The sequence below is a fragment of the Cynara cardunculus genome (assembly GCF_001531365.2).
Source record: "Cynara cardunculus var. scolymus isolate 2C chromosome LG 13, CcrdV1, whole genome shotgun sequence".
Lineage (NCBI taxonomy): Eukaryota > Viridiplantae > Streptophyta > Magnoliopsida > Asterales > Asteraceae > Cynara > Cynara cardunculus.
Window position 1 is genome coordinate 36,585,859 of NC_037540.1, and position 18,134 is coordinate 36,603,992.

The window sequence follows — 18,134 nt, forward strand, 5'->3', positions numbered from 1 at the left end:
AACAATCTTGTAAAATCTGTATTGATCTTCTTTATCAATATATATTTTAAATTTGAAAATTGTGTTTGTATTCATCCCCCCCCCCTTCTACAAACTGTTTAGTATTCTTGTAGACCCTTTTGGGACCAACACATTTCTCTTTCCATCTCTTTATAAACTCAATCGCTTCACTTACAACCAAGACCCCGTCGAGAATGGATCTGCCGCCCATGAAAGCCCTTTCTTCTTCTCCAATTAGTTTCCCAATGAACTTCTTTAATTTGTCTGCTAGGATGTTAACAATGATCTTGTAGCTATTAGCAACCAGTCAAATTGATTGGTTCCCTAATACCAGTAGGATCCTTGCATTTGGGAATTAAAGCGAGGAAAAAAGCATTGCAGCCCTGGCTAAAAGCAATGGTGTGCCAAAACGCTCGAAAGACATCATCCTTAGTGAGGAGCCATAACTTCTTAATGAACCGGACATTGAATCCGTATGGTTCAGTGTCTTTGAGCAGCTATACGTCTTAACTGCCTCCCAAATCTCATCTTCACACACCAAAGATTCCAACCAACAAGCTTCATCAAGAGATAATTAATCTGGTGGAACAAAATAGAGAATAAAAACCACAAGGGTGGTGCCTGATTGGTTTGATCTTGGCTCCAAAGGTCAAAAGTACTAAGAGGTCCAGATTCAAATCCAAGGAGGAATAAAAATCCCCTTGTGGCCACGATGGTTCAAATGCGGTGACTCCGGGCTATCTGCAAAGCAGGTGGTCGCCCTGGGATTAGTCAGCTCGTATAGCGGGTTGAATATCCAGGTTAATAAAAAAATAGAGAATAAAATTTTAGAGACGGTTGGAAATTAGTGGTGGGAATGCTTAGAGCATCTCCAATCATACCCCCACATTTTAATTAATGTGGAGAGTTATTTGTCTAGAAATTAGTGTACGTAGTCTTCTTTTATAATTGTTTTTCGATAATGTCTTTACATTAAACATTATTTAAATGCTCTTCAATCTCAAAATAAATGTCTATAATGAAACAGACACATAATTTTAAGAATATGTAATTTAATAAAATAAGTTCCTTTTTTTTAATTATTAATAAAATACATAATATTAAGACAGACTAGGAACCAAAAACCAGATGAAATAGTAGGTATAAAGTAAAACAAGACCAAGAACAACGCCATACCATGCCCTCTCCACCATAACAAAATGTTTCCACTATATCTCAGGAGTCGTCCTCCAATAAGGTCCGCTCTCGTGGTTATCTGAAGTGGATTATCTCTTTTGTAGTAGATGCCGAAGGTCTTCATTAGAAAGCATTTTCAATCTATTTGCTGCGGATTTTGCAGACCCAACAATTTTATTGACATTTTTCTATCATATCAGCTCTCTACTTGAATCAGTGGATTGAAGAATTCAAGCTTGAAGACAAAGAGAAATATGTTGATACAATAAGTCTATTATACGGAGCTCTAGTAGAGTGAGATAACGTAAATTAGGGTGGGATTGAGTTACAAGAAGGGATTGGAGTGGTGATTTTTTGATTTTGTCTGCCTGCAAAATGTTGATACAAGAAGTCTATTGAAGATGAAAATGGACATGACAAGGGGTGCTCAGTTCAGGCACGAGAATGGAAGTGAAAATAAGAACGAATTTACATTCCCCTGATTTAATCTGAAATAAAAAATTGTATTTTAAAAAAATAAAACCATTATATCATTTAAAATTAATCATCCTGTTAGTTACTACTTGATACTTTAAATCAAATACACTTAATTTAAAAAGGGAAATTACTCAAAATAACCAATTTATACACCGTACATTAACAAAATGACTACTTTTCAAAGTTTTTTTTTCCACAAAATGACCACCAAAATTGCCCCTGGAGGGTGATTTTAACTATTTTGGGCGGTTTTGACTATAAGGTACAGATGAGTCCCACATGTATACCATTTGAAGGATAAAAATTAGATATTATATCTGAAAATGGACAAATCGCCCTCAAAAAGTGAAAATTGCCCCATGGGAGGCGATTTTGACTTTTATTTCGGCTTTTAGTGAAAGACAACTTATGACGCAACGGTTTGACACATCAATGACGATTTGACGAAACACTAGGGGGCGATTTTCATTGGTATTTTTTCTTTTTGTGACCAAATGTAATATATATATATATATATAAATCTTGTAGTATTCTCTATAAAATTATAGTGATCCAAACACTTCTACTCTCACAACCATTAACCTGCCACTTCGAACATACATGGAACCATTATCACTTTGACGTGATTTCATATCTGTGTCAAAAGTTGTGACGATAGATTGTGTTTAAGAGTCAAGGGCTGTGAGAGTAGAAGTGTTTGGATCAATACAATTTTATAGAAAATACTACTAAAGTTATATACAGGTATACTACCCATTTTGTCTTAAAAAAGACAAAATACCAGTGAAAATCGCCCTCGATGTCTCGTCAAATCGTTATAAGTTGTATTAACAAGAAGACGGAATAGAGGTCAAAATCGCCCCATAAAATGGGCGATTTCATATATATCAGATATAATATCTGATTTTTGTTCTCCAAATAATATATATATGTATGACTCATCCGTACCTTATAGTCAAAATCGTTCCAAAATATTTTGATGATCATTTTGTGAAAGATCTCTAGAAAAGGATCATTTTATTAAAATGCCGTGTATAAATTGTCATTTTTGGTAATTTCCTATTTTAAAAACGGATACAAAATAAAATGATAAAAAAACAAAGTTTTAAGAGGAATGTTAAAAAGATGAAAAGAACAAATAAGGTAAGTTCTTCATTATCCTGAAGTTCACGCGCGACCAACGCGCGTCTTCCACGAGAAAGAGGGTGTTGTTCAAGAAACGTATGAAATCATCTGACAATTCCTAATAACCCTTGAGTTGAGATCCAAAAAATAAAGAAAAAAGAAAACCCTTTTCTTTCTTTCTTTCTTTCTTTGTTTATGGTGCTTCTCTCTCACTCTCTCTCCTGAATTTATATGAATCTACGTGAAGAGAAATTCTCTTTCCCACTACCCGTTACGGTTTCTCGATAAAAGAAAGAAGAAATTCAGCGAAAAAGGGTTTTTAGAGAGAGAAAGAGAGAATGGGAAAGATTAGAGCGAGAAAGACTGTTTTTGGTGTTCATTGTCGTTCTACTTTTAATCACAAAAAATCCCAATTTTCATATTCATACGCCCAAGAACAAATACTATTGCTGTTAATAGTTTTAATTATTATTAATACACTCTCCACACATTTACTTTTGTTTTTATACATTTATTATTATCAGAAATCGTCAATCTTGAAATCTCACCGCACATCTCTATCACTCATGATGATAATATTATGTTAGATACAAGATCATAGGTTGATAGAGAGAGAAAGGGTTTGTAGTGAGAGAAAGTTTTGTTGATTTCTTCTTCTACTTATTATTATCTTTACTTTTTCGTCAACAATACCCTAATTTCAGATGTCTACCGCCCTCCTTGCAAACCCTATTTGTTGAGGGAGAAACTTCGATTTGGTGCACACCAAGTGTTTGATGTCTTGATTCACCCTGTTTGCTGTGTTGGGTTTGATCTCAATTTCAACACCCAGCTGCCCTTTTCGATCTTCTTTAGCAATGGATGGTGCTAGCGCCCATGGCGGCGGTGTTTCGGAAGGGGACAACAAGAATTCAGGGGAAGGGGGAGAGCCAAAGGTGAAGAGGAAGATGAAGACGGCTTTCCAGTTGGAGGTTCTGGAGAAAACTTATGCTGGTCTGGACTTGTTTCTACTCTTGAATCTTTTTGATGAAATTATTTTTCTTTTATATCGATTTGCTTTCAATTTAGTAACTTTAGTGATGGCTTAAATTGCTTGATCGAATCTTCAGTGGAGACATATCCATCGGAGCCTCTTCGGGCACAGTTGTCAGTCCAGTTGGGGTTAACAGATCGCCAGTTGCAGATGTGGTTTTGCCATCGGAGGTTGAAAGATAGGAAAACTCCACCAGTGAAGCGGCCAAAGAAAGAAATGTCTGGTGGGGTTGGGGATGACATGGTGGCATCTGGGGAACGCTTAGGTGGAAATGAGCCTGGTGGGTCTGGTGGGTCGGGTTCTGGGTCAAGTCCATTTGGGCATACGGACCGAGTTGTGGCTAGAGCTGGTCCAGCTGTTAGTGGGAGTGGGAGGGTTGCAGTCACAGCTCCAGCTGCAGTTGCAACAACTACTGAGATGCCATCTATGAAGAGGTATTATGAGCCTCCACATGCGGTTTCTGAGGTTCGAGCCATTGCTTTTGTTGAGGCACAGTTAGGGGAACGATTACGTGAGGACGGCCCTATTCTTGGAATGGAGTTTGACCCATTGCCGCCGGGTGCATTTGGTGCACCTATAGGTAATGTACTCAGTCTCTTGGGCTTGCTTTGCATAGCATTTTTCATGCTTTTCTGTAGTGTTCGATTGCAGTGTGGGAGAGTGAACATTTTGTCTTTGATTTACATGCTTGATGTGAACTAATGATAAATTAGGTTGGTAGTTCAATGTTGTTAGCAAGACACATGCCTATTTTGATGAATGGTTGCTACAATTTCTTTTTAACCGGAGCGTTAGTGTTGGTAGATTAGTGTTATAGGAATAGGAACAATATATAACTCCCTATCTGATTTCAAGACTCATTTTCAATTAATGTATTGAATTCTTATCCTTGCTCAAATCGATTGAAATGTTTGTATATCTTCTATTAATAAGCGATGTTAGTGGGCAACTTAAACCATCAAGAATCGACAAAATTATCATTTCAGCTTAAAATAATAATGAAAGGAACACATAGATATTGCAGGCAACACTGGTCTACAAGGATAGACTTGAGATACGTCCCTTAGGCCTATTCGAATATCTGTATTAACTATTAAGAAAAGGGTAACCTCATCACTGTTTAAATACATTCCAAATTGATGCTTTTCTCATGTGTCTATGATCTTGTACTGTTGGTATTAAGTTGTTTGTTTGACATCAGTTGCAAACAAAAATCAGAAAGAAATTTTCATGGACCTTTTCATCACATACAACATTCATGCAATAAAAGTGCTTGCTTATCGCAAGTCTTTGTTGATTGTTACGTACTTGGTAGAAAAAAGATCGATCATTCATTTAATTTATTTTTTTGTTGATTTCCTGATTGTACATGTGGGTCATAGAATAAAAGTTGCATTTTTCCACCAATGAAGGAGTTACGGAAGAGTATGGAAGGAGTTCCCATTTTATTGAGTTCGACCGAAGTAGTCCTTTTTTAGTATTTCCATAAACCCTTCTTTAGCACTTCCTAAGGTAATTGAAATACTTGCGAAATCATTCACTTTGTACTTCTGTAGGGTTTTGAGTTAGCCGAGTTAATTTAACTGCCTGTAGTTTATGGCCACACCTTAATTATATTTTTGAATATCCATTCTTTGCTGATCAAAGTGGTAATATTTTATCTGACATTGATTTCATTTACCAGTTTTGTATTACTTATGTCTAGTGCATAATGGAAGAAATTGGGAGTAAGTTTTCATTTGCTTTATTTTTTGTCTTTCTTGATTCTATCATCTTGGTGATCATTTTCTGCAGTTCAACAGAAGTCAGCAGTTCGACCTTATGAAGGCAAACCATATGAGCGCCCTGATGCAAAACCGGTGAAGGTTGGTCTAATTTTTTATTTTCTTTCCTTATAATTCTTTACTCATTTTATAGATTCAATGATGATTGTTACCCCATACACTTGCTTTACAATTTCAAATGATGGGGTGACGGTTGTTGCAACTTTCAAGAATGCAATTAGTTTTTACGCTGTGCCTTCATACTAACAAAATGATATGGAGTTATTCTTGATTTTCTTATGCATGGCTTGTGTCTAACTAGACTAAATATGGTTCGACTAAATTAAAGAAGTCGATGAGCCCACCATCTCATTAAGCAATGGTTTGACTTGACTAAAAAAGCTTTTGACCAATTTGCTTGAGTTAAGCTATGGTCATCTCATTATGCGAGATCCAAGAAGTTACAAACTTACAATTATGTGCTACTAAATAGGTCGTAGATGACCAATTCCATCCATTTACCATGGTTAAAAAAATTCATCATTTACCAAGGTTAAAAAGTGGCATGTTAATCGGGATTCCTTGAAAAGGAAGGAGGATGCTCAAGATATTTCTGAACTCTTTTAGCATGATTGAAACATTATTAATCATTAATTGAGGACTAAAAAACGTAATTTTGCATGCAGAATATGCTCGATTTTATAAATATAATGTGGTTCTTACTCACGTATTACTAAATGAAATGCAATTATTTATCATCGTTTTCTTGGAGTATGGACTTTTAAAGCAACATAGAAATGTAGGTATGGAGATATGCATTTATGTTTGCTTGTCCTTCTAAATTGCTGAAGTTGCAGCTTAATTTAATCTAAAGAACGCATCGTTTATTATTTTGAAGAAAAGGGTAGTACTCTAATGAGCCTCGTAACCAAATTCACAATGGAGCGAAATAGTGATACTCTTTCGTCCACAATGAAAAAGGACAATTTTAGAAATCTGTGATCGTTACGCTTTTTAATTAACTAAATGACAATTGTATCCTTAACAATAAAGGGAGTAATGAATTTCTCTATCTCTTAAATAGGGGTAGAATTGGAAAGTAGGCACTTACTTTTAAAAGTGGACACCTGTTTCAGGAAAAGTTAAAATAGAAATGTGGACGCTTATTTTGAGACAGATGGAGTACTATACAATGCTACATAACTACTTGACAGATACATTTCAAGTGGAAAATAATGCAATTATTGTTCTTCTCAGGGTGCTGTGAAGGCTCTCCATGAATACCAGTTTCTTCCAGAACAACCATCTGTTAGAAGCGATTCCTATGATAGAGCAACCCCAGCTCGGTATTATGGTTCTCCATCTGATGTTGCAACTAGTCGGACACCTGTAACCACCGGACGTTCTTTTAGTCATGGAAACGATCCAATAGCCTCTGGATACGGTTTTCAAGGACCCATTGCAGGTGTAAGTCTTGTACCTCAACAAGGAAGGCAGGCCCCCCTTTTGCTGCCTCCTCCGGCTGGAGAATTTGATAATGCTGTACATAAAAGCTCTACAATAAGCCCTGGAATGGAAACTCATCTTGGTGCTCACCCGATAACTGGAATAGAGAATCCATTTGCTACACCATCAGAAAAGCGAACTACCCATGAGGAGGATATTGCACGAATTGAAAGAAAACGGAAGGTTGACTTTTTTGAAGTATATATAATCTTTATATACTGCAAAACTCACACACACTCCTCGTCTCTGGTGACCCAATTACTGCCGGGCCAATGACCCTTTGGTTGATTTTGATGGCACGGACTACTTAATTTTTTAAACTATTTTTTGCTTACTTATTGTATTGGTTTATGTATCTTGGACAGAGTGAAGAAGCTAGAATAGCAAAGGAGGTTGAAGCCCATGAAAAACGGATCAGAAAAGAGCTTGAAAAGCAAGATATGTTGAGACGAAAGGTATTTCTATTCTATCTGTAAGTTTTTTTCTTGCAAAGTTCGATAGTTTGAACTAATTGTATTCAATTCTGCTTTTATTGAAGAGAGAGGAACAAATGAGGAAAGAAATGGAGAGGCAAGATCGTGAGCGCCGGAAAGAGGAAGAACGTTTGTTGCGTGAGAAGCAACGGGAGGAGGAGAGATACCAAAGAGAACAAAGACGTGAAATGGAGCGGAGGGTGAAGTTTTTACAGAAGGAATCCATGAGAGTAAGTCTTTGAGGTTACTTTTCTATTTAATATTTGTGTTATCTTGATATATTTACATGCCATTGCCTTTTTCAGGCCGAAAAATTACGACTTAAAGAAGATATGCGAAAGGAAAAGGAGGCTGCAAGGCTCAAAGCAGCTAATGATAGGGCTGCTGCTCGAAGAATTGCAAAAGAATCAATGGAACTAATTGACGATGAGCGTTTGGAATTGATGGAGATAGCTGTGTCAAGTAAAGGGTTGCCTTCTATGCTGTCTCTTGATAGTGAGACTTTGGAAAGCCTCGAGTCACTAAGAGGTATTCTTTCTCTGATTCATGTAGATGATATGATTGTGGTTATAGTTAATTCTATGTTTAACTGTGTTCCATTTATGGGAAAGAACAGAACTTGATTAATATTTGATGTTCTTGTTCAACTTTTGGTGTAATTTTGTTTCTTAAATTAGATTGTAGCCATTGACCATGTAAAATTGCTTGCCGGATCTTTCTTTCGCCTATTTTAGTAGTTTTTGTCAAAGAAGACATCCAGAATTTTTGGGCTTGAAAATGCTCACATTATCCCAAAGTTGTCTTCACGGGTTTGTAGTATTTTTCCCCATCCCAAAATAAATGTGCACAGTAAAAAAACCCACATGGTTTAAGAAATGTGTAATTGTTACACTTGTTAATTGACTGAATGACAATTTTACTCTTAAATGATGGAGGCAAACCTCTCTCTTTCTTCATATCAACTCTTGGATTTTGTGAGTAATTAAGGGTAAAATTGAAAATTTAGTAAATTATAACTACTTATTTTTAAAAGTGGACACTTATTTTGAGACGAGCTTAAATAGAATGTTTGATATTTATTTTCTTTGTATTATTTTCAATGTTCATGTAACTTACAAAATCTTCATTGCTTTAGATATGCTCCCTGAATTTCCACCCAAGTCCGTGCACATGAAGAAGCCATTTAAAATCCAACCATGGACTGATTCTGAGAACATCGGCAATCTTCTTATGGTGAGTATTATTTTACTTTTTGTGCTTTAGTCTGTTTCGCTCTCAATCTTGATTTTATGTCTTTTAGATACATGGATTTATTTGAATTACGTATTCTCAGGTTTGGAAATTTCTGATTACTTTTGCTGATGTTCTTGGACTTTGGCCTTTTACTCTTGACGAATTTGTGCAAGCTTTTCACGATCATGTAAGTTTTCCTGAAATATTTTTCGGGAATTACATCATTTTGCTTCTATTAGATGTTCGATATTGGAACCATTTTCTAAACAACCCTCTCCTGAACTTCTAGGATCCTCGGTTGTTGGGAGAAATTCACGTGGCACTTTTGAGATCCATTGTTAAAGATATTGAAGATGTAGCAAGGGCACCCTCATCCTGTTTAGGAGCAAATCAAACAAGTGCTCCTAACCCTGGAGGTGGCCATCCGCATATTGTTGAAGGGGTAATTTTACTTTCATGTTTATCTTTTTTATCTGTAATTAAAATCCCACCTCCCGACCCCACCTCTTGGTGGGATATACTGGGCTCGATTAGTTTGGTTTATTTGTAGTTGACATTATGAAACGTTTCTTGACTTCTTTCAGGCATTTGCTTGGGGTTTTGATATATGTAGCTGGCAGCATCACTTAAATCCCTTGACGTGGCCAGAGATATTGCGCCAGTTTGCTCTTGCTGCAGGATTTGGACCGAAATTGAAAAAGAGGAATGCCGATCGAGCACATCCACGTGAAGAAAATGAGGTGCCTTTCTTTTTCCATCTGACCATCTTTAGTCACATGTGGACTGATGTCTTCAAGTGAACCTCTTGTACCTTGTGTTTTTTGCGTTGTCTTTTTTCCATTTTTCTTAAGATAAGGTATGCAGCCATTTACTCTTTGTATTTCAACAGATGGAGGGGTGATAAAATCATATTTTCCTTGTTGTTTACTCCCCACATCCCCAAATAATTCACAAGTTCATATTTAAGCTTATCTGATTTGGTGGTGTGGCGACTTGCAAATGTAGGGTGTTGATGGTGGAGATATCATTTCGAATTTACGTAGTGGAGTGGCAGCTGAAAATGCATTGGCCATCATGCAAGAGAGGGGTTTCTCCAATCGGAGATCCAGGCATCGGTTGACACCGGGAACAGTTAAATATGCGGCATTTCATGTTCTCTCACTCGAGGGAAGCAGGGGACTTTCTATATTAGATGTTGCTGACAAGATTCAGGTAGCTTTAGATTGTTGATCATAGAGTTGCTGCTAATATTAGGCCAAAATGAATTACAATGCAACGAAGTTTGCCTTCGTTTCTATTTAGTGTAACAAAGATTTTTTTTATTGATCAATGTAACAAAGTTACAAATTTTCTTATTCAGTGCAGCAAAGTTCCAAAAACCTCCTATTTAGAGGCTATAAAGTTTCGAAATTTCCCCTCTTTTACCCATTTGACCATAAGCTGCTGGTCTTGTAACATTTCTTACGTGGATGCCAAGTTTATTGTCCACTTTGCCATAACCCTCTCGTAAACATGTATCCATGTCATCAAATGTTACAAGCTTAGTAGGTCACCATTCAAAATGGGTACCAAATAGGAAATTTTGAAACTTCATTACATCGATTAAGAAAAAATCGTTGCACTAAATAGGAACTAAACCGTTGTTGCACTTTGCTCTTAATGTGATCTTCTCTTTTCTGAATTTATTACATTTCTTTGTAGAAATCTGGGCTTAGGGACCTCACCACGAGCAAAACACCAGAAGCGTCTATTGCTGCTGCTTTGTCTAGAGATACAAAGCTTTTCGAAAGAACAGCCCCTTCAACGTATTGCTTACGCAGTCCTTACCGAAAAGATCCTGCTGACGGTGATGCGATCATTAATGCCGCAAGAGAAAAGATTCATATTTTTAAAAACGGTTACTTTGATGGAGAAGAGGCTTTTGATGCCGAAAGGGATGATGCTGAAAAAGACGATGATTCCGAAAGTGATGTTCCTGAAGATCCGGAGGTTGATGATATTGCAGTCGATTCAAAGATGAACGAAATATCTCCTCTTTCTTCTCATGATCAGCTCTTTAGAGAAACTTCATTTGGTGGCATTGGAAATTCCGCTGCTATAAAATCTGAAACTCTGGAAGATATGAGGGTTGATTCTTCCATTGACCAATCTAACATTATTGGTGGGACCCACAAGGGGGCGACTGATCTGGCCGAAGATACTGTAGTTGACGAAAGTATCTCCGGTGAGCCTTGGGTGCAAGGACTTATGGAGGGCGAGTATTCTGATTTGACCGTTGAAGAACGACTCAATGCTCTTGTTGCCTTAATAGCTGTTGCCAATGAAGGAAATTCTATTCGTGTTGTTCTAGAGGTAGCTTGGTATTTCTTTAGTAGGGGGAAAGTTCATTTAGGAACCGTAATTATCTTGAGAACTGCTGAACCAAATATTCATAATGAAGATCATGAATATTCATCATGAATATCTCGTTCTCATGATTCTCAAAATTTTCCGGTTCTCAAATAAACCTGCCCTTTTTTGTGTATTCCTCCTTGTTCCAAAATAAGTGTCCACATTTCTATTTTAATTACTCCTAATATAAGTGTCCACTTTCAAAAGTAAGTGCCTGCCTTCTAATTCTACCCTTGATTATGTGATAGAGAAATTCATTACTCCATCTATTATTAAGGGTAGTATCGTCATTTAGTTGATTAAAAAGTGTAATAAATTACTCATTTCTAAAACCTGTCTTTTTCATTATGGACATCTATTTTAGGACGAAAAAAGTATGTCGTTAACTATATTTCTGCCAGAATCGTTTGGATGTAAATTACAAGAACTTTGGCAGGAACGGTTAGAAGCAGCCATGTCATTAAAGAAGCAGATGTGGGCAGAGGCGCAAATCGATAAACGACGAATGAAGGAAGACTTCATGATGAAAATACAATACCCGTCTGTTGATGACAGAAGTGATATAGCATCAAACAACCATCAGGAAATCTTGGGTGATCCACAGAATGATTTGAGTAATCCCAATGAACTCTTGACTACTCCAGATGGTTTTCCACTTCAACAACCTGCATATGCTGCTGAAAAGTCGAGATCACAATTAAAAGCATTTATTGGTCATAAAGCGGAGGAGATGTATGTATACAGATCGTTGCCACTTGGACATGACCGAAGAAGGAACCGCTACTGGCAGTTCATTACGTCCGCTTCACGTAATGATCCTGGCTCCGGTAGAATCTTTGTTGAGTTACGTGATGGCTGTTGGAGGCTTATCGACAGCGAGGAGGTAATATGCTTTCTTATCGAGCAGAATACCATGTGTTTACTCCCTTGGTTCCGTTACTATTTAGAATGTTCATTTTAGGTAGTAAGAAATTTCTATTTGGAGACCAAATTCCTCTAACCCACCTCCGGAAGGGACATACTGAGCTTGTTTTGTTTGGTTTTTGCAAAATTCTCAACCATTTTTATCGTTTTTACATGCAGGGCTTCAACAGTCTTTTGGCATCTTTAGATGTTCGTGGGAATCGGGAGGCGCAACTGTATTCTATGTTGCAAAGGATTGAGGCCCGTTTTAAAGAATCCGCCATCAAGATGCAGGTCGATGTTCCAGGAGCTGGATATGCGACTGCTTGTGGCTCCAATAGCCCAAGCAGCACTGTATCAATTCCAAATACAAATATTTTGGAATTCTCATCCTCTTTTGCAATCGAGTTGGGACAAAGCGGAAAAGAGATGACTAATGCCCTGAAAAGATATGAAGATTTTGAAAAATGGATGTGGGGAGAATGCTTCGCTTTACGGGCAATGAAGTTTGGGAATGCTAGATGTGAACACCTGCTACGAATTTGCGATAATTGCCGTGATTTGTCGTTCTTCGAGGATAATCAATGTTTTTCTTGCCATAAGCAATGTGAGACATTTCTCGGTAGCAACTTAGCTTTTTCTAAACATATATCTCAGTTCATAAAAAAGTTGAGACTGGAATCTGCGTCCTATTTTCACAATCGGGAATTCTGCAGTCCTGTGAGGTTCAGATTGATTAAAGCTCAATTAGCATTAATTGAGGTGAGAGCTTTATCTTTTTCAAACACTTTTCACGTGCTGAGGGTATTCATGAAAATAACTGCTTTACTCTTTGGGGTAGAGGTCAGGTCTCCCTCCTCAGACCCCATTTTCCGGTGGGATTTTCGAGGGTCTTCTAGTTCCTGTTTTTCATGGTGGTGTTTCGAGTCATAAACCTGAATTTCTTATTTTGCATTTGGAATATCGTTATCTTTTTACAGGCTTCTATTCCACTGGAAGCTCTACAACCTTCGTGGTCCGGCGAGTGCAGAAAATCTTGGAGTGTGAAGCTGGTTAATGCAGGAACAGCCAAAGCCCTTCTTGAGGTGCGTACATACACGATTAATATGCTTGAATGCATGTATAAATGTACTTAGCAGCTGGTTAAGAGATTATTTATGGTTAAACTCTTCACAACTTATCAATCGATTGCATAAGATATACCAAAACCACTAAAGACATGAGATAATTTCGATTTTTTGTCATACTTTTTACCCATTCCAAAAAACTAGCTGGTAATCTAGTTGCTGGCCGATAAGCTAGCTGTTAGCTGATAAACTAATCATGTTTGGTAAAACCAACTGTTAAACTAGCGAACTAGCTATTGGCTATAAACTAGTCATGTTTACCAAAACTAGCTGGTAACTAACACACTAGTCATGTGTGGTAAAAACCAATTGTTAGCTGATAAGCAGGTCATTTTTGGTAAAAACTAGCTGTTAGCTAATAAACTCATCATGTCTGGTAAAAACTAGCTGATAAAGGAATGTATGAGTTTCTCAGGTTTTGACGTTGTTGGAGAGCGCTATAAGAAGGGATTTTTTGTCCCTGGATTTTGAAACGACAGATGAGTTGTTGGGTTCTAATAACTCGGTAACTTTACGTGCGACTGGCGTCTGCTCGACAGTTTCCATGCTTCCTTGGCTGCCCGAAACAACGGCATGTGTCGCGTTGAGGCTCATGGAACTCGATACCTCCATTCATTACTTGCTCAGCCAGAAAGAGGATGCTGAAAAAGACAAAGGACCAACCAATTTTCTGGTATGTCCCTGCTCAACTAACCATCGTTATCGTATGTAATTGGAAGAAGTGTGAAAGTTCGATGAATACATACTCTGGTTTCGTTGATCGGTTTTAAGTCCATCAGAAGACATGTATAATTCTGTATCTTCAATGTTTGTGCAGACTTTGGCGCCGAGATATGCGATGATGAGGAACGGGGAGGAGGGCGACCATGGCGAATCGTTATTCGGATCCGGGTACTTCCAAGACCCGTGGGCTGATCCAGGCACCTCCGGCCGTGGCCGAGGGCGTGGAAGGGGTCGAGGACGGACCCGTGGAGGGAGATCCCAGAAAAATGCCGGTGCTGTTGGTTCCAGATCGAGAGCTAAAACAGCCGATATGGGTCGGTCTGGTGGGCAATTAGTCGGCTGGAAAGGGCGGACGCGTGGTGGTGGTCGGGGAGGCCGTAAACGTGGCCGCCGTGGTGTCCGGACAAAACCGCAAAAGATGGCAAAGATAGCTAATGATGATGAAAGGGATATGGATCAAGACTTCCTATACGAGGAAAGTCCGGTCGTCGGTTTCCAAGAGTGGAATGCTGAAGAAACCGCCGATCTACGAGTTGCCGAGAACGCTAGTAGTTCAGAGTACGAGATCGAAAACGACAATAACGGACAGGCATTGGTTGACGAATACGATGACGATATTATGGTCGACAGTGGGTATCGGAACGTTTACGATGACGTGGCATCTCGGGGGTATATCGGGGAATTCGGTTTAGAAGGGGAAGAAGAGTATGTTGGAGAGGAAGATGATGACGTTGAGGAGGAAGATGAGGAGGAAGATGAACAGGGTGGTGTGGATGTTGACGGATTCTTCAACGATGACTCGGATGGGAACCGGGATGTCGGTGGAGGTAACAATAATCCAGATGACGAGACGGAATCGTCTTCATCCGGTTATAGCGATTAAATTAACAAACTAGTGTAGTGTATTGAATGTAATGTAGAAGTATAGTGAAGTTCCAAATGTAATGTTTGGTGCTGGATTGTGTTTTATGTAGATTTTGGAATAGGTCAAAAAAGAGAGATGTATGTTGAAATAGAGAAGCTAAACCTTTAAGATTACCAATCTTGCATATACCCAGGACCGTAAACGAACCGAATTTCATCAAACCGTTCGGCGGAAGGTTTGTTTATGTGTTCGTTTATTTAATAAATGAACGAACATGAACAATTTTTTTTGTTCGTTTAGTTAAACGAACAAACATGAACAAGAGTCTCGTTTGTTCATTTATGTTCGTGAACGTTCGTTCCCTTATGTTTGTTTATATATTGAACTAGTGCGTGTTATCGCTCGTTGTGCAATGACAAAAATGTGTTGTTAGAAAATAAATATGTAATTACTTTGAGATGAATCGTAACTTGTTAATTCATTGACAACTAATAAAATACAATGTAAAACACTGAAGTACTTGTAAAAAGTAATTGATGTAACGTATGATAAAAAAACGAAGGTTGATCCCGTTGAATCTATGAACACTTTTCCATAGCGTGTTCCTCGTTTCAAACTTCAAATCGATATATTATGAACCTAAAATAGAGTCTCGCACAAAAGTTATGCGTATTTAAGCGCAAACACCCTTTGTTAGCCTGGTCATGGGCTTCCCTAAAGAATAGGGCATAGTCCTCCACACCATGACCTGTATCAGTAATGCTCCGGTGTTGAAATTAAAGTTGTACAAAAATGGTTAGTTGCAAATGTGTATACAATATTAAGAATTATACTGGTAGAACATAAAAATAATCTTTCAAATATAACTTGATGCTTGTTTTGCGACCTATTTATTAAACCGGTTTTAAAATGGGTTGCACATAAAAGAAAACTATAATAAACCATCATATGAAGTTAGTTAATTAAATATAGAAAAAAAAAAACAATTACATAAATTAAAAAAACACTATATTATAAGAACTCATTTATTATATATTCACCCATATAGCCACCTCCGTGAAAAAAAATATGCATTCAAAATAAAATAAAATATGTTATATAGCTAATGGTATGGATTTCTCTTGGTTGACATATTTTCTAGCAAAAACATGGAGCTTTTTTGATTCAAGTACCATTTATATTATTTTCTTGAATAAGGTTCAACTATGCAGGTAAATGCAATTTTTAATTTTTGTGAACTTTTTGATTCTTGCAAATGCATTTATCTTGAACTGGAAAAGTCAAACGGGGTTGGGGTACTTGGTTCTAATTGTCAAAAGATGTGAACTCATTTTTCATGTACTATTTTATACAACTTTTTCTAGAAAATTATCAGTGGCAATCCTTTATTTTTTCGAAACCATAAACAACATTAGTTAGCTAAGTATTAACATCTTTCTTTAATTTGTGTGTTATTATCCCTTCAGACATTAATCTCAATATAATTTGATACTTTTAAGCTTTCACGTTCTTGTTCATAAACATTATTTGTTTATAATAATTAAATTAACATTAGAGACGCCTTTTAGACATAAATTACATTCACTACCAGAAAACAGGCTATTTCTGGCGGACGAAATCCGCTGGAAATATACCGGCGGATTACCGTGGGACAACAAAAAAGTCAACTTATGTTGACTTCTGCCAGAAATCCGCCGGTAAAACTATTCTGATAATATTTCCGGCGGTATTTGTAACTAATTATTTTAGGCTTGTATTTAAATCTAATTGCAATAATTTACCGGCGGATATTTAATTAATTTTTTAAAATTAAGATCCGCTGGAAAGTAATTAAGAATTATAATTTATTTTCAAAATTTTCTGGCGGAAGCCAGAGTTCGCCAGTAATAGCTATCCAAGATTTTTTTTTAAATTAATGATTTCCGGCGGATTTTCATTTTTTTCCCAATTTTCAAACTTTTCTCTTCTTAATGGATCGTATTGAGTTTTAAAGGGTCGTATTGGGCTTTAATGATTCTATTGGACTTTAGAGGATGTTAGTTGGGCTTTAATGGATCGTATTGAGCTTTAACGGTTGTATTGACTTTAACGCATCGTATTGGTATTTAGTGGAAGTTAGTTGTGGTTTAATGGACCATATTGGGTTTAAAGGACCTATTCGACTTTAATGGATCGTATTGGGCTTTAATGGATCGTATTGGGCTTTAACGGTTCTATTGATTTTTAACGCATCGTATTGGGTTTTAGTGGATGTTAGTTGTGGTTTAATGGATCGTATTGGGTTGAAATGGACCGTATTGGGATTTAACGGTTTCATTGGACTTTAATGCATCATATAGGGTTTTAGTGGACCGTATTGGGCTTTAATGAATCATATCCCGCTTTAATAGGTCATGTTGGCATTTAATGGATCGTATTGGGTTGTAATGGACCGATTGGGCTTTAATGGATCATATTGGTCTTTAATGGATTGTATTGGTCTTTAATGGATCATATTGAGCTTTAAAGGTTCTATTGGGATTTAGTAGATGTTAGTTGAGCTTTAATGGACTGTATTGGGTTGTAATGGATCGAATGGGCTTTAATGGATCGTATTGGGCTTTAATGGTTCATATTGGTCTTTAATGGATCATATTGGTCTTTAATGGATCGTATTGGGTTTTAAAGGTTCTATTGGGCTTTAATGGATGTTAGTTGGGCTTTAATGGATCGTATTGGACTTTAACGGTTTTATTGGGCTTTAATGGAACATATTGGACTTTAGTGGAACGTATTCGGCTTTCATGGAACGTATTGGGTTTTCATGGAACGTATTGGGCTTCAATGGACCATATTGGGCTTTAATGGACAATATTGGGCTTTAATGGACCGATTGGGCTTTAATGGATCGTATTGATCTTTAAAAATTCTTCGGCTTTAGTGGATGTTAGTTGGGCTTTAATGAACCGTATTGGGTTGTAATGGATCGATTGAGCTTTAATGGATTGTATTAGTCTTTAATGGATCGTATTGGGCTTTAAAAATTCTATTGGGTTTTAATGAATGTTAGTTGGGCTTTAATGGATGTTAATTGAGCTTTAATAGATCGTATTGGGGATTCAAGATGCATGTAAATTTACTAAAAGAGGCTTGTGCATAATGAAGTACACATTTATTATATAGGGACGACATCGTCCTTTTATTATATTAGACATATTTTAGAAATCAAAAAATTTAGAAAAAAGAGAAAAAAGGATTCTAACATAAGGAGATGTCATGTAAACACTATTGAGTTTTCCTTTAATATATATATATATATATATATATATATATATATATATATATATATATATATATATA

The 18,134-nt window shown here is 37.0% G+C and overlaps 1 protein-coding gene across 1 annotated transcript; it reads left to right on the forward strand.

Moving 5' to 3' along the window:
• The first annotated feature begins 2,986 nt into the window (after positions 1 to 2,986).
• LOC112524696 (homeobox-DDT domain protein RLT2-like) lies at positions 2,987 to 14,965 on the forward strand. Its single transcript, XM_025134642.1, has 18 exons — positions 2,987 to 3,771; positions 3,888 to 4,391; positions 5,606 to 5,676; positions 6,832 to 7,263; positions 7,446 to 7,535; positions 7,619 to 7,783; positions 7,859 to 8,081; positions 8,689 to 8,786; positions 8,887 to 8,973; positions 9,076 to 9,228; positions 9,371 to 9,526; positions 9,792 to 9,998; positions 10,488 to 11,138; positions 11,614 to 12,060; positions 12,261 to 12,842; positions 13,061 to 13,165; positions 13,623 to 13,880; positions 14,025 to 14,965. Exons 1-18 carry the CDS (start codon positions 3,636 to 3,638, stop codon positions 14,811 to 14,813), a joined length of 5,154 nt encoding a protein of 1,717 aa, XP_024990410.1. The 5' UTR covers positions 2,987 to 3,635; the 3' UTR covers positions 14,814 to 14,965.
• The last annotated feature ends 3,169 nt before the right edge of the window (positions 14,966 to 18,134 follow it).